The 26,280-nt window shown below is 36.3% G+C and overlaps 2 protein-coding genes across 2 annotated transcripts; one reads left to right on the top strand and one right to left on the bottom strand.

The window, feature by feature from the left end:
- Window positions 1-512: 512 nt before the first annotated feature.
- On the bottom strand, window positions 513-1,442 carry LOC110295536 (taste receptor type 2 member 124). Its single transcript, XM_021164024.1, has one exon. It carries the CDS (start codon window positions 1,440-1,442, stop codon window positions 513-515), a length of 930 nt encoding a protein of 309 aa, XP_021019683.1.
- Window positions 1,443-18,753: 17,311 nt separating this feature from the next.
- LOC110295566 (taste receptor type 2 member 125-like) lies at window positions 18,754-19,774 on the top strand. The gene has a single exon (XM_021164049.1). The coding sequence runs from the start codon at window positions 18,797-18,799 to the stop codon at window positions 19,727-19,729; it is 933 nt and encodes a 310-aa protein (XP_021019708.1). The 5' UTR covers window positions 18,754-18,796; the 3' UTR covers window positions 19,730-19,774.
- Window positions 19,775-26,280: the final 6,506 nt, after the last annotated feature.

Raw genomic sequence — 26,280 nt, 5'->3', positions numbered from 1 at the left:
TCGGCAACACTACCTACATAAGTTTCATAAAAGGAAATCTTGCAAAATTTGAATTAATTGAAAAAAATTTAAAGGCTGGCTCCCAGTATGTATTTCTGATTGTCCTGGAAATGACCATGTAAACTGGACTGTCCTTGAACTTACAGAGATCACCCTCTCCTGAATGCTGAATTTGATGGAATTGTGTGATTTAAAAGCATGTGCTGACACTTTACCTTTGATTTAATTGAAATTAGTGTTAAAATAACTTGTTTTATGAGCCTTAGTCAGTGAGATAGTTTGAGTAATAAAAAACTGATACTCCAGGGGAATGCCAGGGCCAAGAAGTTGGAGGTGGGGAGAGGGTACAGGGAACTTTCCGAATAGCGTTTGGAATGTAAATAAAGAAAATATCTAATAATAATAATAAAAAAAAACACCTGCTACTCCATGTCAAGGGGAAAAATGTTATTGAACTACTTCCTCATAGATTTAGATTTGTTATCTAAAAACCAATAGACTGTTTGGCTGCCTTATGTAGTTGGTGTATTCTGTCTTTTCATCCTACATCCCAGTTGCCTCATTACCCAAAGAGAGGTCTGCTTTAATTTATAATTTCCTAGAATCAGGATATATGAGTGGAATGAAGGATACAGGAGTGAAGTTATCATACAAATAATGTGAACCAGTTCACTTTGATTCTTCTGAGCAACCCACGATATAAGAAGAGACAGGAAATACATAGTATAGAGTAAGAGGAAGGAGACCAAAATTCTCAAGGCATTCCTGTGGGCCGTAGCACTAGGGTCTCTATCTCCTCTAGAATTGAGTGGCATCTTCTGGAGATGATTCCATAAAGAGAAGATTAGCAGAAGAAAAGAAATTAAGGCCAATGAAAATGGTGTTATGGAGAACATAGTCATGTTAAATAACATTACCTCTATCAAAATTGAGAACTCAGTCTCCATGGAATTCACACTTGTATTTCCTCCATATTGATAGAACCTCTCTTCAAGAGTGATGGCTATCTGTATCATATTTGCAACCAAGAACACCAAGCTTCCCAGCAGCATCTGAACAATCAGTTGATTTATTCTCCATTTCAAGTAGAGAAAGATCTGCCAGTAGCAGTTAGGTATTCTGAATAAATAGAAGATGCTGAGAGCTGTAGCAAGCCAGAGACTGAAGTGGCTAGACAGTATAAAGCTGAACACAATTATTTTTAATTCTTCAATAGTAATAGATGAAATTAGTTGATCTTTAATCCATATAATTAGTGTTTCCCAGATGAGACTAATTCTTGCAATTGCCAAGACAATGAGTATTTGATCCACTGTGGAGAGCTCTTTTTTATTGATCCAGTCAATGCAGTTCTTCAACACTATCAAACCATTGCTCAAATTTCCCAAAACAAACTCTGCAATTAGTATGATGGTGGAGATACTGTGCAGAACAGGTACCATATTCAAACAAAGAAAGCCCAAATCCTATATGACTGCTCCCCTTGTACTGATTGAATGGCTGGTATATGGTACACTGTGTAGCTAAATATTTCTCCTCTTTTTCCTCCTCCTCCTGCAATGTCTGATTATAAGGAAAGCAAAACATCTCCCATTTGGCATTTAATCTGCCTACATTCTTGTTACATTTTTCTCTTCAGTTCTCTTTGAGTCTCAGATAATATTTTTATGTGATAACCATGAGGTAAAATAGTCAGCCGATGATTTAGAAACAAAGGACAGCCCGTATTTGTGGTATGAAAATCAAGAAATTCATTCCTACTCTTTTGCATCTCTGACCTTTTTGAGATTTAGGAAATTTGATTATGCCATCTTGAGTTCTGAGATACAAATATTACAAAATCCCTGTCCAATGAATATGAATTTAAAATATTTTTTTGTGCTCAATCAAGAGTCTAGCCATTGAAGACTTAAAAGTCATTCAGAGTCAGGTATGTGTTTTTCATAAAACATCAGTTTCCCCAGAGTTCAGGTCCTATCTTTTCCACACTGAGTTAAAGCTGGTTCCATAGAAAGAAAGATGGATTCATTGTCCGTAGTCAACTTCTTTCTGGTCAGAAGAAAATAAGAAAGCAGTATTAAAAATTTACAGACTAATTTAGGATTATTAATGTAAAATTAATGTTAATAAAGTAATTTAAAAGCTATTTTAACCTTGGCCAATATAATAGATTGCTGTATCTTCTGATAAAATTAAATTGGCAATTATACATTGAAAAGCATTGGATTTTATTAGTCACTCAGACTTTGTGAGATGTTGCACAAAACACTTGGACATTTACAATTAATTTAACTGTTTATCTTTGCTAATTTCCAAATGTGATTTATAACTTAAAGGATTTATATTGTTTCCAATATTAGGGGACAGAGTCCCTTTCCTACATTCTCAATTTTATATGTCCAGAAAGTTCCAATCAGATACAGAAGGCAATATTGGAGTTTGAGAGAGAAAAGACTAGCTCTAACTTTTTAACCAACCAATCTTTAGATCTCAGCATCCATGGGTATCAAGGAGACATAAGAAAACAATCTAGACAGTGGAAGAGTAACTGGAACCTACAGAAAATTCTTGAAGATATTTGCAACTATTAAACGCTAAAATTTCAGAAATCAAACCTTTGCATAATACAAATTGCACTATACAAATATTTGTGGTCTTTAAACTGTCCCAATACCTAACAAGGTCTGCCTACCTTGAGCCTCCTACATGTTTTTGTTTTTGTTTTGTTTTGTTTTTTCCTTTTTATTTTATTAAAATGTCCCTCTTTGGTTTTACTTGTTCTCACTATATTTGTGTGAGGGGTTCTGGATGTTGTCCACCAAACCTTATATTGCCTCACCTAAAGACCAACCAAGTTAGTTATCTACTTATGTAGTGTTGCTTTCTGGGGTAGAAAGCAGAAAGAAAGCAGGCATAGCAGTAGTACTCCATGAGCAAGTTGTCTGGACTGTGAATCATTCTAGGATTGGAGGCATGAATGTCATTAAGAGGACAATTATTCTTCCTACTATTTAATCTTTTCTAGTTTAGGATGATAAACTAGACCAAATGAAAGTGGATTCCTATTCCATGAAAACACAATCAATTCCTGGGGGATATCAGAATCTTTTCTCAATAGCTGAAGGACAATACAGAAGCAAGTGGTTCCAATAGGGTTATATAAAAAGTTTGTATGTTTATATCAATATCATTTCCATGGATTGAGGATGTATGACCAATATTTTATTTCTCCCACTCTTAGGATTTACATAATATCCCAGAAAGTTCTTAGATATTTCCTATAATTTGGCCCTGGTGTTCCCCTGTACTGAGGCATATAAAGTTTGCAAGACCTATGGGCCTCTCTCTCCACTGATGGCCGACTAGGCCATCTTCTGATACATATGCAGCTAGAGACACGAGCTCTGGGGTACTGGTTAGTTCATATTGTTGTTCCACCTATAGGGTTGCAGATCCCTTTAGCTCCTTGGGTACTTTCTCTAGCTCCTCCNTTGGGGGCCCNGTGATCCATCCAATAGCTGACTGTGAGCATCCACTTCTGTGTTTGCTAGGCCCNGGCATAGTCTCACAAGAGACAGCTATATCTGGGTCCTTTCAGCAAAATCTTGCTAGTGTATGCAATGGTGTCAGCGTTTGGAAGCTGATTATGGGGTGGATCCCTGGATATGGCAGTCTCTAGATGGTCCATCCTTTCGTCACAGCTCCAAACTTTGTCTCTGTAACTCCTTCCATGGGTGTTTTGTTCCCAATTCTAAGAAGGGGCACAGTGTCCACACTTTGGTCTTCATTTTTCTTGAGTTTCATGCGTTTAGAAAATTGTATCTTATATCTTGGGTATCCTAAGTTTTAGGCTAATATCTACTTATCAGTGAGAACATACTGTGTGAGTTCTTTTGTGATTGTGTTACCTCACTCAGGATGATGCCCTCCAGGTCCATCCATTTGGCTAGGAATTTCATAAATTCATTCTTTTTAATAGCTGAGTAGTACTCCATTGTGTAAATGTACCACATTTTCTGTACCCATTCTGAAGATATGGGCACAGGGGAAAAATTCCTGAATAGAACAGCAATGAGAATTGACAAATGGGAACTCATGAAACTGCAAAGTTTCTGCAAGGCAAAAGACACCTTCAGTAAGACAAAAGACCACAACTGATTGGGAAAGGATCTTTACCTATCCTAAATCAGGTAGGGGACTAATATCCAATGTATATAAAGAACTCAAGAAGGTGGACTCCAGAAAATCAAATAACCCCATTAAAAAATGGGGCTCAGAACTGAACAAAGAATTCTCACATGAGCAATACCGAATGGCAGAGAAGCACCTGAAAATTTTTTCAACATCCTTAATCATCAGGGAAATGCAAATCAAAACAACCCTGAAATTCCACCTCACACCAGTCAGAATGGCTAAGATCAAAAATTCAGGTGACAGCAGATGCTGGCGAGGATGTGGAGAAAGAGGAAGACTCCACCATTGTTGGTGGGATTGCAAGCTTGTACAACCACTCTGGAAATCAGTCTGGCGGTTCCTCAGAAAATTGGATATAGTACTACCGAGGATCCCACAATACCTCTCCTGGGCCTATATTCAGAAGATGTCCCAACCAGTAAGAAAGACACATGCTCCACCATGTTCATAGCAGCCTTATTTATAATAGCCAGAAGCTGGAAAGAAACCTAGATGCCCCTCAACAGAGGAAAAACTTTTTAAAATATATTTTTAATCTTTTTTTAATAGTACAGTCTTTATCCCCATCTCCCCTCCAACAGTTCCTTATCTCATTCATCTTCCCCCTGTCTCCAAGAGGATGGCCCCCAACCCAACTGCCCCAACCCAACCCCATCCCACCAGGCCTCTCCACTGCCTGGGACCTCAACTGTATTGAGGGCTAGGAGAGTCTTCTCTCACTGAAACCAAAGCTGGCAGTTCTCTGCTGTATAGTGTTGGAGGTCTCATATCAGCTAGTGTATGCTACATGGTTGGTGGTTCAGTGTCTGAGATATCTCAGAGATCCAGGTTTGTTGAAATGGGTGGTTTTCCTATGGGGTTGTGCTCCTCAGACTTCAGATATGCCAGAGACCTGTGAGGTGAGAGACTCTCAGAATATAAAGTTGGGGAGGTACTTTAGAGGAAATACCTAACAATGAGGAGAGGGAACTTTAGAATCTACCTCCTGTAGAAAGGCAGGGCATCAAGTGGAGGCATAGGGTTGTCATTCAACAGTCAAAAACTTTGACCCAGAATTGTTCCTGTCTAAAACAACTGCATGGACACAAATGGAGAGGAGACTGTAGAAAAGGAGTTCCAGTGACTGGCCCAACTTGGGATCCATCTCAAGGGAAGACTCCAAGGCCTGATAGTATTACTGATGCTATGATGTACTTACAGACATGAGTCTACCATAGATGTCCTCTGGGAAACCCAACAAGCATCTGAATCAGACAGATGCAGATCCTTGCACCCAACCAATGGATTTAAGTCAGGGACCCCTGTGGTTGAATTTTGGAAAGGCTAGAAGAAGTTGTGGAACCACTTTTTTAACTCTCCACTTTAGGTGAAGAAACAAAGAGTTGGAAAAAATTGTCAATTGGGGAAAATAAAAGATGCTGAGGCAAGTAGGAAGCCAGATGTTGTAATGATTGGTCACTTCCCATAAAACAGTAGTTATTTTGACCGTAGTCTCACTGATCAACAAATCTGAATGAAAAAAAAATATATAAATATAGTTATAATTACAAACCAGAATACAATGAATCTCCAGAGGTCCAGAGCAATGAGGATCTAGTCCACTGAAGATATCTTTCTTTTTTTTCCAGTTCACAATTTCCAACACTGCTATGAAGCCATTTCCTAAGCATCCAGATTTGGATTCTGCAATGAAAATGACCATAAATAGACTCTGTATGAGGGAAGCCACTGCCCATAAATAATGCAAGATATCTAATACTATCTTGATAGCTCCTTAATTCATTGATTTCAAGTGACAGTCATATTTACTTGTCAAATGTTATAAAGTATTGTCCCATAGATAAATGATTTACACAATGCTAAGCCAGAAAATGTGAGGGTCTTCTGAGGGTGAGTTTACAGTCTTCTCCATGAAGAATCTTTCATTTTCTTAGATAGTGATCTTCTTCTCAGATATAGGATGTTATGCACAAAACGGTCAGAAGTCTCACAGTTGACCGATGCTGGAGGAAATATTGAATTTTCATGTGCTGACATGCACAAAGCCAAATTGCATGGTTTAAGTCTCTCTCTCTCTCTCTCTCTCTCTCTCTCTCTCTCTCTCTCTCTCTCCCTACACACACACATGTATGTATATATACCTTTTAATCCTGGTTCCCCCCCCCCCCCATCTTGCATCAGTTCTTCCATTTTTCTTAAACACACGTTAGATTCTGGCAGAATAAGGTCTGGAAAACTAATACAACAATTTCTAGTGTGCCTGTAGAAAACAATAGGAAAGAACATTCTAAGCAACAAAGGAGGTTTCATTAAAAAAATTCCAAAGTAGATAAATAGATATTGCCTATTGTTCAATAGATTGCTACTAAAAAGACTAAAAATTGCAAAAGATAATTTGTCTTTGGATCTATAACATTTCAAATCTCTACAATCACAAAGTTTTAGTCAATAAGTCAGTTATGTAAGATATTTATCATAGATTTAAGCACTGTCAATATGTATAAGTCTGGAGGTTTCTAATTGATTTTTTTTTTTTTAGGTTGTCAATGCAAAGCACATCTTTTACCTCAGGGAAATCACAATTTATTCTGAGCCAAATATTAGGGAACATGGCCCAGGAATATAAATTTTGGTTGCACCAGATAGCAATTCATCATGGAAGTTGTTTCATGAATTTTTTCTAGTTATGGAAAAAAAAGCCATAAATCAATGCATTTCTCATATGTATTATAGTAATGTTGGTAGGCATCTCAGTGGGCTACAGCAAAGCAAGTCAAACTCTAATAAAGGTTTTGCATATTACCTGATAATATTAGCTATGAAGTGAATGGTCTGTTTTTACGCATAGTTGAAAGGATATATGATCAGATGCACAGGTGTTCAATAGATTGCTACTAAAAAGACTAAAAATTGCAAAAGATAATTTGCCTTTGGATCTATAACATTTCAAATCTCTACAATCACAAAGTTTTAGTCAATAAGTCAGTTATGTAAGATATTCATCATAGATTTAAGCACTGTCAATATTACTATGAAGCAAGGCCCTGAATATAATATGTACTTATCATTTTACTTTGTACAATAATTATTTACATGCATATAAAGGCCTATAGAGAAACTTATTAAATCCACTCTAATTCTTCTTTCCCCTGTAATCCAGGTTTTCACTTTTGTAAACAATGAGATTATTCTCAGATCATAATATTTATGAAGATATGCTCTCAAGAGTACTTCTCAGTTAGCATTGCTAGGTATAAAGCAGTTGTCAGCCATAGCTAACATGGTAGTTGTTAGGTATCATACTTACACAATGAATTCATCAAAATAATGCAGCCATGCTAGTTACATGATAGTGATGAACAGGCTTGTTTATCAATACCAGAATAAGGATAGGAGGGTAGAATTATGAGATCCTTATTTGTGAATCCATCCATGCAGTTTCTATTCTTTAGCAGTATTAAGTAAAGGTGAGTCACATATATAAGAAAATTCTCACAGGTATCTCCATTTACAGTAGAGATACGCTGAAAAGAAATACAAGGCAAAATGCCCCGATTATAAAGACATATCCTAAACGTAGAACAAATTCATTTTTATTTTATTTCAGCCATCATAGAAGTCAATTGTAGGCCGGGCAGTGGTGGTACATGCCTTTAATCCCAGCAATTGGGAGGCAGAGGCAGGCAGATTTCTGAGTTTGAAGCCAGCCTGGTCTACAGAGTGAGTTCCAGGACAGCCAGGGCTACACAGAGAAACCCTGTCTTGAAAAACAAAACAAAACAAAAAGTATGTATACTTGAAAGAAAGAAAGATCTATATGACCCAATATCCTAGTTCTTTATACATTCTACTCCACAGACTTGCTTAGCCATGTTCAATGCCACCCTAGTCACAATAACTAGGGTATAGAAACAACCTAAACATTCTCAGCAGAGGAATGGATTAAAACAGGGTAGCAAGTAGAAGATTGTAATTTCAACCCCTTGACAGAAATGTCCTTTTCACTCATCTCCCTCCAGTTAGCAAAGAGAGATCCAGAGATCAAAAAGGAAAGTCTAAACAACTAGATAATCCATGGACTTTTGATAAAGAGTCAGAACCTGGGTTCCCAGAAAAGGTGACACACCTGAAGAGGATTTTTGAAACACTTAAGTTTTGTACTTGAATAGCACCTGTTAGGCAAAGGTAACTATCCCGAGCTTTTGTCCCCGCCGGCAAGAACACACTCAGGACAGCCGGAATCTTCTGCAGCAAAGCTTTATTGCTTACTTCTCAGGAAGATCCCGACCCCAGAAAATGGAGTCCCTTATATAGCACTCAGCCATGACGTTTCAGCACCTGATGTGGCGTAACAGNTCTTGATTCGTTGCTCGCTCATCACACCACTATTACACCCCGAGAATGGGCAGTGACTAGGAGTGAGTTCACTCTCGCACTTGCGCACAAGGCTTGTTTACTAGTTTGTCACAGCAGAGGCCAGTGCCATCTTATAATGGTGATTGCTTGCAGCACGCGCACGGCTCTCCACAGCGATTGCTCTCTGCACGCTGCACGCTGCACGCTGCACGCTGCACGCTGCACGCTGCATGCTGCACGGCTTTCCACAGGTAACATTTCCAAAGGTGAAACTAGTACAAAATAGAGATGGATAATAGATGTCACAGGAGACCTCACTCATGTCTGTGAACTTTTAGTCATGTTTTCAGTCCTGAAGCTGGACTCACTAATACATGAGCAGGATAACTTTATTTTTAAGAATTGAGCCCTAAGGAATTGTGACATGGTTTTTGTTTCATAAAAAAATAACAATAGCAAAAATTTCTGAGAAGTGGGGCCTAGAGAGGAATGATGTAAATCAGATTAGCACTAGGTAAAGTAAGCCAGTTCTCTCCAACCATTTGACAGGGCACTCTGTAAGACAGTCAAAACAACCTACAAAGATACTTCACAAGTGTCTTTTGATGTTGTTAGGTACAAGGAGTTTCTTTTTTGGGTCTGTGTCCTTGGAAAATTCCAGTCCTCTACTCTGAGTTAATGTCTATCTTTCTTGCTGAGGTATGTTTCATATATGTAGCAGAATGATGGATCTTATTTCAACGTCCATTCAGTTAGTCTGTGGATCATTAGTGGGCAATTGAGTCCATTAATGTTGAGAAATGTTAATGACCAATTATTGTTAATTCCTTCTTTTGATGAGGTTGGTAGTGATGGTGGTGGTGGTGGTGGTGGTGGTGGTGGTGGTGGTGTGTGTGTGTTTCCTTTGTTTTGCTTTTGAAAGCATGGAATCATTTGTTTCCTGTGTTTTCCTAGGTGTAGTTAACCTCCTTAGGCTGGAGTTTTCTTTCTTTTTTTTTTCTTTTTTGTCGAGCTGGACTTGTGGATAGATATTGTTTATCCTCCTCTGGTGACTGAGTTTTGCTGAGTACAGTAGTCTATTTCAGAAATAAAATATTTATAAAAGAGACAAGCACCAAGTAAGGCAGAAAGCCCTCCAATATTAATGAGATTTTCAAGAATTCAGATGGGATGGGTGGGTGGGTGGGGGAGCACCCTCATAGAAACGGGGAGGATGATGAGATAGGGGGATTGTGGAGGGGAAACCAGGAAAGGGGATAACATTTGAAATGTAAATAAATAAAATATTCAAAAAATTCAGGGATCTAGACCACATTTAGGTATATGACAGAGTAGCATTTGCTTTTATTTTAGTGTTCCTTTCACTGAGATCAAATTTTCTTCTAAAACCTACATTCTGAATTTGAAACAGGGAAAAGGAGAACAACAGAACAGTTCAGGGAAAAGATATTATGTGCTTAAGAAATGCTAATAGGCACACTATTCCAATAGAGATTAAAGTCAGCTGACTCACTTGCTAATGTTATGTAACTTTCCTACCATGTTGATTAATAAAACCATACAGCATTAACTAACTATGGCAGTACCCATAAACTTCATAGTCCTACTTAGTCCTCTACTTATCATCATCCTCTTCCTCTCCCTCCTCTTCCTCCATCTCTATCTCTCTTCCCCCCCTCTCTCTCTTTCCCCTTCCCTTCTCTCTCATTAGACTAAGGAAATATTCACCCTCAAAGGTGGTTGATGATTTTGTCCTAAGAATGAAAAATAATTAAGACTAAACCATGAACATGTTTTATAAAAAAGAAAACTTAGTAACAACATGTGTTTGACAATCAAGTTTTATAAATTTCTAAGGTTATAATTGTCTTTTTATTAAAAAAAACTAACAGAAAAGATGTATATTTAATCACTTATCTGTGATAACTTTGTTATCAAGTTCTCCAAAAGCTTTAGCTATTTGGATAAACTAATTTATATATATAAAAACCTGTGTATTTCATAAAAGTACACTATAAAAGAATGAGAAAATGAAGTTTACAATATCTCTCTGGACTATATTTGTAATTTAAATTTTATTTTGATACTAAAGAATCTTCAATTCAAATATTTTATTTTTTAAGGCTCAAAGTTACCAGATATAAAAATGTACTAATCTTATAAAAGTTACTCAAGATAATTAAGACAAACCAATTGTCATTCACCTTATAGGTGATCTAATATGCTCAGAAGTATGTCTGTAATCATGCTGCATATAAATATAATTCACTTTCAGAGACAGACGTGGAGGTAGAGACAATTTATATATTTATCTCTCCCATTTTATATATATATATATATATATATATATATATATATACTTAAAATTAAGCCCAAAACAAGTAACTCAATCTAGGTTAAAAATAATGTTAAAGTTTGATTAATTTAAAATAATATGCAAAATCAGGTATAGTTTTTTAAAATACTGGCTATGTAAAAACGGATTATTGTGTAAAATAGGTTGAAGTTAGAGTACAATCGTCTGGCAGCATATCCCTAGGCCCAAATAGTTCCCTTTGGTGGAGTATAATCCTACTGGAGTAAGTTACCTGCTAGCCTCATTACACAAGTATTCATGGGAAATTGGTTCTGTCAGACGTCTGCTGCTTCTAATTCCAGCTGCTTAGTCATGACCCGCACTGAATATATAGGATAAGCTAGAATCAAACCTCCTCCTTATCTAGAAGGGAGATCAATTACTCCTCATGACTCTCATATCTGGGTGGTGGTTTGTATTGCCTACTGGAGGATCTTAGAATCTATATCCATATTCTAAATGTCTCAAAGAACAGAGAGATGAGTAGAAACTACTCTGTCCTCAGTGTCTCCCCAACTGACATACGAAGATGATCAGGTGACTTAGTTACAGTTTTTGTTGCTGCAATAAAACACCATGACGAAAAAGCAAGTTGGGAAACACAGGGTTTATTCAACTTATACTTCCACCTTGCCATTCACCCACAAAGGATGTTAAGAGAGGAGCTCAAGTAGGGCAGGAACCAGGAAGCAGGAGCTGAAGCAGAGGCCCTGAAGGAGTACTGCTTACTGGCTGCCTTCCCATAACTTTCTCAATCTGCTTTCTTATAGAACCCAGAACCACCAGCCCAGGGATGGCAAATCCCACAACGAGCTGGACTCTCCATCATCAATAACAAATTAAGAAAAAGTCAGATCCTGTGGAGGCATTTTCTCAACTAAGATTCCCTCTTTCACATAACTATGGTTTGTGTATGTAGTTGTCATAAGACTAGCCATAACAATAGGAGACCCTTGTTCCTAAGGCTAATACATGTTTATCAATTTGCCATGATCTTTGCCCTGGTTTTCATTTCTTTCTCTTGGTGAAAGCTAATTCCAGGGTCCATGCTTACTCCTATGTGTAAACTTCTGAATCCTCCCAACTCTGATTTATTCCCTCGATTACTTTTCTGTTATCCACATATTTATGTTTGCTTATTAAACTTCTTCTTATATCCAAATTAAATATTGTATATAACCTTTTGCAGTGGCATACAAACTGAACTCACATGTTATGTGATACATAGGCAAAATTTTGCAAACCAGGCAGAAAATCATGTCTTCATTTACATGCTGACAAGTAAGTATTCAGCTTTACCCAAAATCAGGTCAAAAGATTCCCTCCTATGGAAATGTAATAAGATATAAAGTTGTTGTGAGATGTTGGAGAATAAGCATATTTTCACAGACACTCTGTTAAATTCATCCTTTAATGTACTCTGCACAAATGTTTGCCATGATCACAGAAAGGAAGAGAAGCAAGAACTTTTACGCAAGTCTAAAAACTAGGGATCAATCAAAGGTTAGGTCTGAAGAAAAGTCACAACCAGTGGTACTAGGCATATATTTATTTTCTTCTGCATTGAATACATTCATCATTTCCACTTTCCCCCAAAATACTTGACACCCATAAGAGAAAGCAAGCAAAAAAAAATAGTCTAAGAATTTCCAACATTATCTGTATCCCAAAAATACAATCTCTCCCTTCTAAGTGGATAGAAGTATTATGGTCAAAATTAATTATCTTGAGCAAACATAGTTACTGAGACTGTGGGATTACAAGCTAAATGTTTGTTTACTGCCCATGTAACCATCACCCATATAAAAAAGCCAGGATGGCTGTATGTACTTACAACCTAGACACTGAGAGAAGACAGGTAAATCCAGAGAGACAGCTGACCAGTCAGCATAGCCAAGACAACAACACTCAGGTGCAGGAAAAGATCCTGCCTTAAAGAAAAAAGGAGAAAATAACAGAAAAGTACACTCAGTTTATTTCTCAGATATCTACATAAACATATCTGCACATTAACTTGTGTGTAGTGCACACACACACATGTATACACACATACTAATATTAAAAACTAAAATAAGAAAATTGGATCTCTAGACATATTTCACAATATATTGCTAAGAATAGCTAATAAAACGTGTTTATTATGATACAAGCAGATACATGTATAAGTAGAATTGAATTTAAATACCAGAAACAAACAGAAAATAAATGAAGCTAAATCCAACTTATTTGTAATAGAAGTGCCAAAAGTATGTTTAGACAAATTAATTTCTTTAACAAATAGTAATAGAAAACTGATATTCACAAATATCAAGCTGAAACTCTATACCTATCTATCACTCTAAAAATAAAAATAAATGAAATAAAATGAAAGAATTAAAATAGGAATATGGGACAAAATTCTCATAATAGTCATATTTACTATTGCTGTGACAAATTACTCAACAATGAAAGAATCTTAAGGAAGAAGGATGTTATTTTCACATGTGGCCTGTGGATGAAGTGAGAGCAGCCACAGGTGAAAAATACTGGTTACTGATGTTGCTCTCTTTTCTTCATTTCATGACCTCAGCCCATGGAAAGACTCCACTGATGTTTGGGTGGGTCTTCTCATCACAGTTAAACTCTTTGGAAAGATTCTCACAGTCACACCCAACAATTGTTCTCCTAGGCTGTTCTAAATCCCATCAGGATTATCCTTTGACACTACCAGAAGCTAACAAAAGAGAAATATTTCAAGTTGTACACATGGTCAACAACTTTCTTTATAGTAGTCTAATTGCTCAGAAAAATAATAATACATATTTTGGAATCTAGCAGATCACAAAGATCCCATACAAGAAAGGAATCAATCAACAGGATGGTAAGGCACCATGAAGTATGTCAGAAAAACTTTTTCAGATATACAAGAGACAATGGACTATAAATCAGAGTACACACACACAATGTTAATACAAAAGAAAAATATAAATTGATAGATAAATTGTTTTTATGGTTTGAATACAATTATATGAACATATTTCTATTTATTCCAATATATCACCAAAAACCGATCAAAGGAGTGATTTTGCCCCATCTTGGTGAACCAAGTTAGTCTTATGTTTACACACTTAAGCAGAGGCAGTTTACAGATAGCTATAATAATGAAAAATTCTCAGAAATTATTAACATCATTTATATTCTAGGTTTGTTAAGATCTTTCTATACCACATTCACTGGCTCATGCAGTATCTTCTAAAACCTCCCTTTGTTCATCAGGGAATGAGAATGGTTTGTGGATGTAAACACTTCTACTCTGAACTCAAGATAACAACAGAATGTCACATCTGGAGCTCAAAGTTTCATGACACCACTACTTCCTCCAGGTCTTGTATTTTTTTTTTTTGAGGTTTCATGGACCTTTAAATAAGTAGTATAAACATGAAATGTTTTCTCATTTAAATTGGTCATGCATCTTTGCATTTCATGTTACCCATTACTGGAAGTAATTACCTAGAACAAGGCTTACAGAAATAATCATGAATGTAACTGTATAAAATGCAGTTTGATGGACCATAGGAACTATTTAACAAGACATGATCAGTAGCATTTCACACATGGCCTGTAATCTCCCTAGTTTATATCTCATTATACATGAGTCATATTCTGTGGAGTGGAATGTCACTCCAATTGGAAAGCAATAATTTGCACCCAATAATATTAATGCCACTGTTTTACCAGTGAGCATTTTCTGGCATTTTGAAAGCACTGACTGTAACTGGTTGCTTTTATAATTAAGCAGGACCACGAGTGAAAATGTAGTGCCAGGGAAATGTTAATGACCCTTCAAAAGCAGACAGGAAGTCAATCTGATGCAACTCATAGCAGAGTCTTTATTCTATTTGAGCAAGTTGGCCCCCATGCAACACACCACCATCATGTCATACAGGAGGGTTTTTGTGGTGGGAAAACCCTGAATGTCTATCAGGTCAAGGCTTTATAGTGAAAGGCTTTATTGTGAAAGAATATAATTTGAAAGCTACTGTTGTCTTTAACATAATTGGCTGGTGCTGGGACTCATATCATGAACTTAAATTCTGTTCTCTTCTGCATTTTAGTTGTTAGGCAGGGTTTGGGTTTGTAACCTGAGGGTGCAGGTTTGTTGGGGGAATAACCTGGAGATACTGGTCTTGCTGAGGGTGTAACATGGAAACACTAGTATTTTGGGGGAATAGCCTAGAGACTGGAGGAGCTAGGCTTGGGTTTTGTTGCAGGGCAACTTGGAAAGTAATGGTAGGTACCTGCCTGTTTGTTTACCTGAATTTAAACTTAGGTGAAGTTCTTTAAAATGGAGTCTGAACTTAAAAGATTTAGCATCTCAACAATTCTTCTGCAGCATAGTGCTCTCTGACATTCACAAGATCTAGTCATGAAACTGTCAGCTCAGATCCAGCTCAGGTTTACAATATCTTGAACTGAGAACAGTAAGCATTTTAGGAACAAGGCCATACCATCTAGCTCTCAAGTGCAAACAACAGCAACAGCAATATTTGGCATTGCGTGACAGGGCTCAGTGGCATTTATAGAAAATAACAGATAAAGAGGTAGCCTACTGTGGGTCATTAAGTTTTGTTTAGTAGCATATGATTATTCAGAGGGACCTTTTCCACCCACGCAAAGTACCTTTATTCAAATTATTTCACCATCATTTTGCACTTATGTCCTGGGTCTGTTAGATAGTGTAGCATGATTGTTCTTAACTCAACCTAAAAATACCAAGAATTTCACTTCTGTGCTTTGTCTTGCATCTTATTCAGACTTATTTCTCATACTTATTCCTTGAGCACTGATACTGCTTTCAGAAATGGCAGTCAGAAGTTAGCACTATAAAATGAGTACTTTTTACAAAAGTTTGCTTGAGTAAGACCTCTGGAGATGGACCACTCAAAACCAAGGGCTTAAAGGTCTCTAACTAAAATGATAAATGATTCACTAACTAAAATGATACTATGAAGTATGAGGAAAAAGAAGAAAGTACAATAATACCGTACAACATGAGAAGATATCATCAGTGGAATCTATTCTATCTCCAAAGAGATGTTGAGTGCAAAGGTCTGGATGGAAAACACTTTTATGAAGTTTTTTTTTTTTTAGATATATCCCACAAGTATTCTTTATATCTTTTTACCTTCACTTGATACTTGGGTATTCAGGCTTTTGTTTCCTCATTGAAAAGAAGCTCCTGTTTTGACAGGTTCAGTGCCAGAGGTCGATCTTGATTATATTGCCTCTAATCCCCTAAATGCCATAAGCTTTGGAATAGTAATATGGCCACTCTTGAATTTCCCCTGGGTATACCTGGATGTTAAAAGAGTCCTGGAATGAGTGGAAAATTATCCCGAGGAGGAAAAGTATATACCCTCCCACTTCCATGTCTACTCTTTGATGCTCATTGCCACTGATACTCCTGGGGATCACCAAAACGCTAGGCACACTTGTCACACCCAACTGATCAGATCTCACTTTCAGCCTTTAAAAGCCCTGCATGCTCCTCACCTGCAGTAAACATTTCCCCCAATAGATGCTTTCAATCCCATAAACTTCCCTTCCTCTACAACTGGTTTCTACCTATTCATCTGCTAGTAAAATAAACTGTTTTTCAAGATTGAAGTAGCTATTTTCAACCTGGGTCACTACCGTTTTGGCAACAAAAGTCTTCAAAAATATACATATTATGAACCATAACATTATCAAATTTCCACTTATGAAGTATCAATGAAAACAATTTTATTGTTGGAAGTCACCACAGCATGAGGAAGTCTACTAAAATGTCACAATATTAGGAAGCTTGAGAAGCTAAACAAAGGCTTCCTTCTACCTTGTAAATATTATGTCAACACAATGGGATTCAGGAAAGCTGTAGAAACCCCTTATTTGGTCATGTGAATTAGATAATTAACTCTGCCTCCCTCATAATACTTCCTTAAATTTATTGAAATTCTTTGCAAATGTCTCTAAGCTTACTTTTTTCTTTATCCCATGTATTCTGTGAAATAGCAAGTAGATACTTTGATCTCATTCTCTGCTTTTTCCAATTTACCTGCCAAATCAAAGGATGATTCACTAGTATTACACATGCCTGCTTTTCATTTGAATTCATCTTATGTATAGTTGGTTTTATTTCTGGACAGACAACAACAGAATTGAAAGTGTTATCATCCACAGGAGGGCCAATGTAGTTTCCTTAGAGTCTTGATCCATATGCAGTACTTTCGTAGATTACAAATTGGTTCTGGTCCATTAGCCTTTTTATGTGCTGTCTTCATATTCCATAGTTGGACTATAAGGCAAAATACCCCAGTAGGAGTACACGTAAGGACTTAAAGTTTTAATAGCAAATCAGTTTCATGAATACATATAAATTATGGGGGAACTTCAGCAAGAGGAGATTTCTAAAACCATAGAAATACATATTTGTTTATTTGCATGCTTGCAAATGAGACTGTAACCTGCAACCAGGCCAGACTTGAAATGGAGGGATTGAGACAACAACCTGTCACACAATCTTTGACCCACAATTTGTCCTGCGTACAAATGTGCAGGGGTAAACATGGAGCATAAATTGAGAAAGTTGCCCAACAAATGACTGTCATGGCTTGATATCCACACCATGATAGTGAGCCTACCCCTGACATTCACTAACTGGATGTTATGAAAACTACATCCAGTTAACTGATGTAAAACTACATGAAAAGGGAAACAGTTGGGACATAGTATAAGAAGGTACAGTCCATGGTTAACTGAATTCATTGCTGTGAAATTAAAACAAGGGTGACTTTATGGTAGGAAATGTGGTAATAACAAGCAGCTCACTTCATGAAGGACAGAGAGTATGAAGAGAAATAGCAAGTGTTGGGGAACAAGATAGGTAGTCCCAGAGGTGTATGTACTATCTGTGATCTTTATCATCCGTCTCAGCCCAAACTCTGGAAAACGTTACCACTTCTGAAAATAATGTCATTATCTGGTGTGCTTTAAAACACACTGTAATTTAGCATTTTATATTCAATACATCATTTTCCACACGTAACCAAAAGTCTCAACACCATCTTCTACCCTGAAAAGCATTGATTCCATTGTCAAGAATCTTTAAAATTGTAGCATACATGGGATTTTTTTGCACAATTACTTAACCACTAAATGTACTAAGAATGAAGCCAAAGCATAATAGGCCATAAAAATCAGAATTAGTAAAATTGGTGAAATCAGAGACTTTGCTCCAAGTGTGGTTAGTAGAGTGCATGTGTGTAGGTATTTATGTATGTGTGTTTGTGTGTGTGTTTGTCTGCATGTTTTGTTTTGAATTTGAGAATGAATATACATGTCTTTGTACATATTAAAATCTAATATGTATATATGTATATATATTCTGCCATTCAGCATTTGTAATATATATATAAATAATAGATTTTTCAATATTCAGAATTTGTAAGTAATGTAGTATTATTAGACAGCATAGCTTATAGGAAAAGTACCAAGTAATTTTGATTTTTTAATTCTGATTCCCCCAAATCAAATATCAAGTTTACCTGCACAGACAAGGGAAGAAGTGGCAAAATGTGCAAATGAGTGCAACTTTATTTGACTGTCAGTACATTGAAATTCAGTGTCTCCTTAATCAGTTATGGATTGACATTTATGTGCACAGAACCTAGAAGAATTTCAGCCAAGCTGGAGGTAAAAATCCAAGATTCTGATGATAAAACCAAAAAGTAAATAACAGGTAAATCTTCTTTATTTTTCTTTTTTAACACTGTATATGGACATTTTTTTAATACAGCATATTTTTGAAATTTAGAAAAAAACACTAAGAAATATTCACCAATGGAAATAGACTTTAAAGTCATTTAGAGAATGCGTGCTGTTCTACATAGCATACTGACAATCATTTTCACTTTGGAGTTCTTCATTGGAAATCTGGGGAATGGATTCATAGCTCTAGTACAATGCATGGAATTACGAAAGAGAAGAAAGTTCCCTTCAGCAGATCATTTCCTCACTGCTCTGGCCATCTCCAGATTTGCTCTGATATGGGTTTTATTTCTAGATTCATTTGTGTTTATACAATCCCCATTACTGATGACTAGAAATACGTTAAGACTGATTCAGACTGCATGGAATATAAGCAATCATTGCAGTATATGGTTTGCTACCAGCCTCAGCATCTTTTATCTCTTCAAGATAGCCATTTTTTCTAACTATCTTTTCCTCTACTTGAAGCAGACAGTTAAAAGGGTGGTTTTGGTGACACTGCTGCTATCCATGCTCCTTTTGTTTTTAAATATATTTTTAGAAATCAAACATATTGATGTCTGGATCTATGAAACCAAAAGAAACATAACTAATGGTTTGAATTCAAACAGTTTTTCAGAGTTTTCCAGGCTTATTTCAATTCCAAGTTTAATGTTCACATTAGTACCGTTTGGTGTATCCTTGATAGCTTTCCTCCTCCTAATCTTTTCCCTTACAAAACATGTAAGGAAGATGCAGTACTACACCAAAGGATGCAAAGATGTCAGAACCATGGCACATACCACAGCCCTGCAGACTGTGGTTGCCTTCCTCCTATTATATGCTACTTTCTTTCTGTCTCTAGTTGTGGAAGTTTCAACACTTGAAATGGATGAAAGTCTGATGTTTCTGTTTGCAAAAGTTACTATAATGATTTTTCCTTCCATCCACTCCTGTATTTTCATTTTGAAACATAATAAGTTGAGACAGGACTTGCTTTCAGTACTGAAGTGGCTACAGTATTGGTGCAAGCGTGTGAAAACCTTGGATTCATAGACCATTGTATGTATCACCTTGAATATTCTAGAGGGGTGTAGGTTCATATGAAAGTATTGAATTTTTAAATTTGAGCCTTTTGTGTATTTTCTAGTCTTTAATTTTATTTGTTCAGATAGACCTGTCTGAATGTACTTCAAACTTCCTGGTTTATATCCAGATTTATTAGTAGTAAATAATCCTGTAATTATTTTGTTATATATCCTTCTTTAATATTTATAATGTCTGCAATGTATAAAAAACATATTGAATGTTTCTGCAGTGAATTATAGTTACAAAAATTAGCAAAATCCTCAAGGGCATATTCCTGTAGTTCATTTTTTAAGCATCACTTTCTAGTTGTTTTCAGGTAGAACATCATGTCCTTTTCATAAAACTATTTATAATGTTTTATTTTATTTATTTTATTTCTTGTTTCTGGTGAATTACTATTATTTTAGTGAAGTTGGTTGCATAATGGCTCAAAACTCAAAACATCAGATAAATGTGATAATATCTTCTCTGTTGCTAAATTAAAGTTTCTTCTAGTCTTCCTAGTAAGTGAAAGGCTGACTCTAACATTGTGGCAAACACTTGCTAAATTTAAATACTTACCTTTTCTAATGAAATATATGTTAATAGTTAGCAAATATCTATCCTTATTTACTAGGATACTTATGTAGTTACCTCTACTTTGATCAAATATTTTAAGAAATGTTAACAGTTGTATACAAATGCATTTCCTTAATGTATTCATATTAATCTAATAAAGTAATATGAATATTCATATATGTTTATATAAATTTGACAAAATCAGAGGTAAATTGAAATTCAGAAATTGTATGCAAAATAATAACAAGTAATATTTACCCCCCAAAGTAATCAAATTTATTTTTTCAGAAATGCTTCCTTTAAAACAATCACAGAAGGTAGAGAGTGGGAGGGACTTGGCAGAAAGAGAGGAAAGGGAGAAGAAAAAATGGGGGCTGCAGGATCATGTGTGGGAGGAGATGGGGGAGATTCACTGAGAGTCGGGAAATTGAAAAGGGGTGTGTAGCAATGGGAGTTGGGGAACTGTGGGTAAGCAACAGAAAGTCCCAAATGCCAAGAAAGCAAGAGGCTCCCAGGACCCAGTGGGTACGACATTGGCTGAAATACCCAACAAAGGAGAGACAGAACCTGTATAGACCATACCAAGAGGTTAGACACACTCCTGGTTGAGTGATGGAGCCACCCACCCATCTCAAAAAATCTAGCCCATAATTGCTCATGTCTAAAGGAAATTCAGTGACAAAGAGTGGAACAGACTGAAGGAAAGGCCGTCCACCTGGACACCCATCCCATATGCAGCCACCAAATCCAGTCACTATTGCTGATGCCAAGAAGTGCTTGCTGACAGGAGCCTGAAATGGATGTCTCCTGAGAGCCTCTGTCAGAGCCTTACCCATACAGATAAGAATGCTTACACGGGACACCCAATGGAGGAGATAGGGGAAGGACTGAAGGAACTGAAGGAGTTTGTAACCACATAGGAAAAACAACACAATCAACCAACCAGACGCCCTGCCAGAGCTTCCAGGAACTAAACCACTAACCAAAGAACACACTTGGTGGTACCAATGGCTCTAGCTGCATATGTAGCAGAGGATGGTCTTATCTGGCATCAATGGCAGGGGAGGCCCTTGATCCTGTGATGGCTCAATGCCCTAGTGTAGGGGGATGCTAGGGCAGTGAGACAGGAGTGGGTGTGTGTGGGAGCACCCTCATAGAGGCAGCAGTGGTGGGATAGGAGGATTTCTGAGGGGAAACCGGGAAGAGGATATTTGAAATGTAAATAAATAAAATAACCAATAAAATTTGTTAAAAAAAAACATTCTCTTTAATGACTTCCATTGTGAAAAAGAATGAATCAGTACTTTAAAATTGCTTAAAATGTAGCAGTAACTAACCACACTGAAACTATATACTAAGCAATTTAATTAATATCTTTTCAGTATAAAAGACTAAAGTCATGATCTAGGGAATATGGTTTAGTTGATAGAGTGATACCTTAGAAAGCATAATACCCTGAGTTTGATCCCCAGATTTTTCTTAGTTAGGGTTACTATTGATATGATAAACACTATGACCAAAGCAACTTGGGGAGGAAAGAGTTTATTTGGCTAAATTTCCATATCTCTGTTCATCATTGAAGAATACAAGAACATCAGGACAGTAACTCAAGTAAAGCAGGAACTCAAGCAGGGAAGGAACCTGCAGGCAGGAGCTGATACAGAGACAATGAAGGAACACTGCTTATTACCTTTGTTTGCCATTGCATGCTCAGCCTGTGAGGCCAACATAGGATATCTGAAGTTTGTTTTCATATAGAAAACAGTATACCCAGCCCAAGGTGGCACCAACCACAATGACCTGGACATCCCATATCAGCCACTAATTTAAAAAAATGCCCTACAGGATTGTGTATAGTCCAATTTTATAGACATATTTTCAGCATAACTTCATAACTTCAGCTTGTGTCATGTTGATATAAAACTACCCAGCACATCCAGTACTGCATAAAACCAGGCATAATGACATATGCCTGTGATCCTAGCACAGATAGAAAGAGGGGAATTATGAGTTCAAGTCACCTTAGACTACATTCTGAGTTCTAGGTCAAAAAAGGCTACAAGAATTACTGTGGCAAGTTGTAACCTCCCACAAGCCTGAAGCAAGCTGAGCCAGACCTTGACTTTGCTGCCACTAAGATTATCTAGGATTGAGCCTGCCTCCCTAGATCACTCTGATGTTCAGCCACTGTCGCTGCTGCTACCTGCTGGAAGTCGGCCTAGCTATTCCGGAGACTACATTGGATCCTACACGTGGTCACCTGCAGCTGGGCTCCAAGAATGAATTCGCAGGAGTGGGCCTCCCCCCTCCTTTATAAAGCGTGTCTGCCATTAAACATTAGACCCTTGAGCAGAATAGTTGTCTTGGTTCCATTATTTCTCGACCCGCCTAAGTCCCCTCTTCTCTTTCAGATCCAGGCTGCCTCCCAGGCTCGAGCCCAGATATGGGAGCCGCAGGCCGGCCCCAACAACAAGTAATCCATGAAATAATCTTTGAAAAAGCAATAGCAAACAAAAAGAGACTAGGACCTATACTCAATGAAATATTACTATGGGACTAACTTCAAATTTCTATTTTTGACTAAACTGTTTTTATTTCAAAGCCTTACTATAGAAATAGACTTCAAACCTTCCAAAATAAGGTAAATATATTTTTGCTTAAGCCACTCAGTCTATGATATCTTATTATAGAAAGTCAAGCATACAAATATGAAGAGGAAAAAAAAGAGGAAAAAAATGGCATTTTAAAAATGAAAAGTTAAGACTATGAAGAAAATATATAAAAACTTACTGTAATAAAGTTGAAGTCTTTTTTTAAAGCTATAATTGTAGATCTACATGAAATAGACTATACAAAATGAATCAATCTGTCTTCATGAACTTTGCCTACTATGTCTGCTTACTACTAAAGAAATATCTGGATGGCACATATATAAGTTTGACAAGTGTATGGAGATTTTGAAATAAGAAGGACAGAGCGTGGGTTTAGAGAAAAACAATTTTCGTCACATGGTTTGAAAGAAATAAATGATTACATATAAACTGAATAATGTGTAGAATCTGAGTTATGGAAGCCTAATTACTGGGTAAACAGATGACTTTAGAGCATCAATATTCTTAGTTGGAAAGTAGATCACAAATACAGAAAGAGAAAAGACCAAATATGAATGGCAACTGTAAGTACTAGATTAAAATAGTCCCAAATTATTTAAAATACCTTAATCAATCACTTTATAATACTCATATCTAGTCATTGTGTTATTGGAAGACTGCCTATTAGCCTTTTTATGAACACCAATACTTGTGGATATAAAATTTAGCTCCTGTAAAAATGGTGAAACAATTAAAAGTAAAACCAAATCTTTTCTTACAATTTAAACTACTCCAAGATTACTTTTAGCCTAATGTGATGTAAATGTATTCTAGGTAGCTGTTTATTCTATTCATAGGCAATAATGAAAAGATAAACTATCTGCATATTCCATTAATATATTTTTCAAGTATTTTTAATAATAGTTGACTGGATGCTTTTATATAGAACTTGAAGATGTGGAGTTATGTAAAAATAGAGAAACCCAATGGAGGAGCTAGAGAAAGTACTCAAGGCGCTAAAGGGATCTGCAACCCTATAGGAGGAACAACAATATGAACTAACCAGTAACCCCTGGAGCTTGTATCTCTAGCTGCATATGTATCAAAAGATGGCCTAGTTGTTCATCAGTGGAAAGAGAGGCCCATTGGTTGTGCAAACTTTATATGCCTCAGTACAGGGAAACGCCAGGGCCAAGAAGTGGGAGTGGGTGGGTAGGGGAGTGGGGGGAGGGGAGGGTATGGGGGACTTTGGGGATAGTACTGGAAATGTAAATGAAGAAAAATATCTAATTAAAAAGAAGAAAAAATAGAGAAACACATTACTGGCAAAATGAAAAGGTAAAGGAGCAATGTGAGCATAGGAAATCACATAAACATACTATTAGAAACAATAATAACCAGAAAAACACTAAGTATATACAAGCATAGTGATTTACTAAAAATCCAAACACTAACTTCACTGGATACTTTTCTTCCTTTGAACAGCATCAAGGTAGCTTCATCAAGGTAGCTTCTTCATTATGAGATCCACAGACATTGGGTGGTTTCTCAGCATCAAATAAATGCAGTTACAAAACAGACACTCAGAACACCTATAGAATAACATCTGTGCAATGACAGTTTTTCTACACACCCAGGGAAGATATTTAGAAATGTTAAGAGAGAATATTTTTATATAGTACATGTAATTTAGCTTGGTGAATATTTTAATTACTTTAAACAGTTGCTATAATTAAATAGTTTGACAAAAGTAACTTGTATAAAGAAGGCATATATCTAAAGGATTATTCCACATTACAGAAAGACTAGAAAGTCAACAAAGAAAGCATGTAGAACAGCAGGACTTTAGTTCTTCATATTGAGTCCACCCTCAGGAGGCAGAGAATAAATAGGAAGTACAGAAGGCCACTGAAACTTAAAGAGTTTCCTTCAGATATCCACTTCTTCCAGCTCCATTGCTTAAGGTTTCACAATTTCAATGAACAGTGCCACCAGGAGATGAGATATTTAAACAGAATATAGCAGTGTCATTTCACATTCAAACCACAACATCTTCTCTTGGCCTTTACAGGTTCAAGACCACCTCAATTTGTAAAATGCATTTCATTCTAGATTTCAATATTCCCATAGTCATTGATTTCTTCAAAGATGTAAGGCCATCTCTTAGCTGTAATTACCTTTAGGATAAAAAAAATATTACACCCTTATATAATATTATAATGGCACAAAGTAAATGTCTTGATTTCGAAACAGTGGCATAACAGTGAAAGATCAGACCCAAGTAGGACTAAAACCCATGAGGAAAATACTGAATATTAAAGCTCCATGTCCAGGACCGTGGACTCACAGTGGGACCATCTGGTGTCAGGATACATCTAGGAAGGACTAAAGTTATGAAGGTGACTTTTCTGGAGATGGCCAATAGTTTTGCATGGCTAGGACGGGTAAAGTCTGAATTACAGGGACTTCAGAGATCTCATCTCAGGAATGACTTTTATATATTTTTATATTGGTATATTATATATACATTAATTCTTATATATTATTTGTATAATTATCTCATTTCAGGATTGATATGCCTTTAATTCTTATGCAAATATTGGTAGAGAAAATAAAATGTTATTGAGATAAAAATAATTAGAAGCATAATAATAGAATGGAAAAGTTTCAGAAACTCTCTAAATATGAATATAAATTCAGTATAACAGTAATAAATACATAGGAAGAATAAGACTGAAAACTAAAACATTACAGTAGCAACAGTAACAGTTTCTTGGAAATGTGTGTAACATATTTTACAGAAGTATTCATTAAATTGTGCTGAATAAACCAAGAAAATAATAAATTCACATCAATTTAATATGTATGTGTATTCTTAAACATAAGCAACAAAAATTGAAAATACAGACAAGAATTTGTCTAATACAATTCTAATGAAGTTCTATAGTAGACTTTAGAATGTCTAGAGTTACACTGAATATTTTAACTAAAAAAAGATTTAAATATCAGTAAGTAGGGTGCTTTTGTAAAAAACAAAACAAAACAAAACAAAACAAAACTGAGAAATATCCTTCTAAATAAACAGAGACTGTGAGCATGACTGCATGTACAGGTCCTGCATAGATCCAAGGCAGATAGTTTTCCAGAGCTGAAAGTGGAAAAAGACACAAGCCTCCAATTATAACACAGAAATTACCTACAACTGTAAATGCTAACAGCAACAACAACAAAAAAAACAAACAAACTTACTTTTATTCAAATGGAGTCACAGTGGGTATGCAAGCCACCATTAAGAAGCCCTGTGTCAGCAGTGGATGACTAGCACAAAACAAACTCAGTGGCATTTCTAGAAATAGTTTGTTTAGTAAA

The sequence above is a fragment of the Mus caroli genome, chromosome 6 (assembly GCF_900094665.2).
Source record: "Mus caroli chromosome 6, CAROLI_EIJ_v1.1, whole genome shotgun sequence".
NCBI lineage: Eukaryota > Metazoa > Chordata > Mammalia > Rodentia > Muridae > Mus > Mus caroli.
This window is presented reverse-complemented; position numbering and strand designations above follow the sequence as displayed.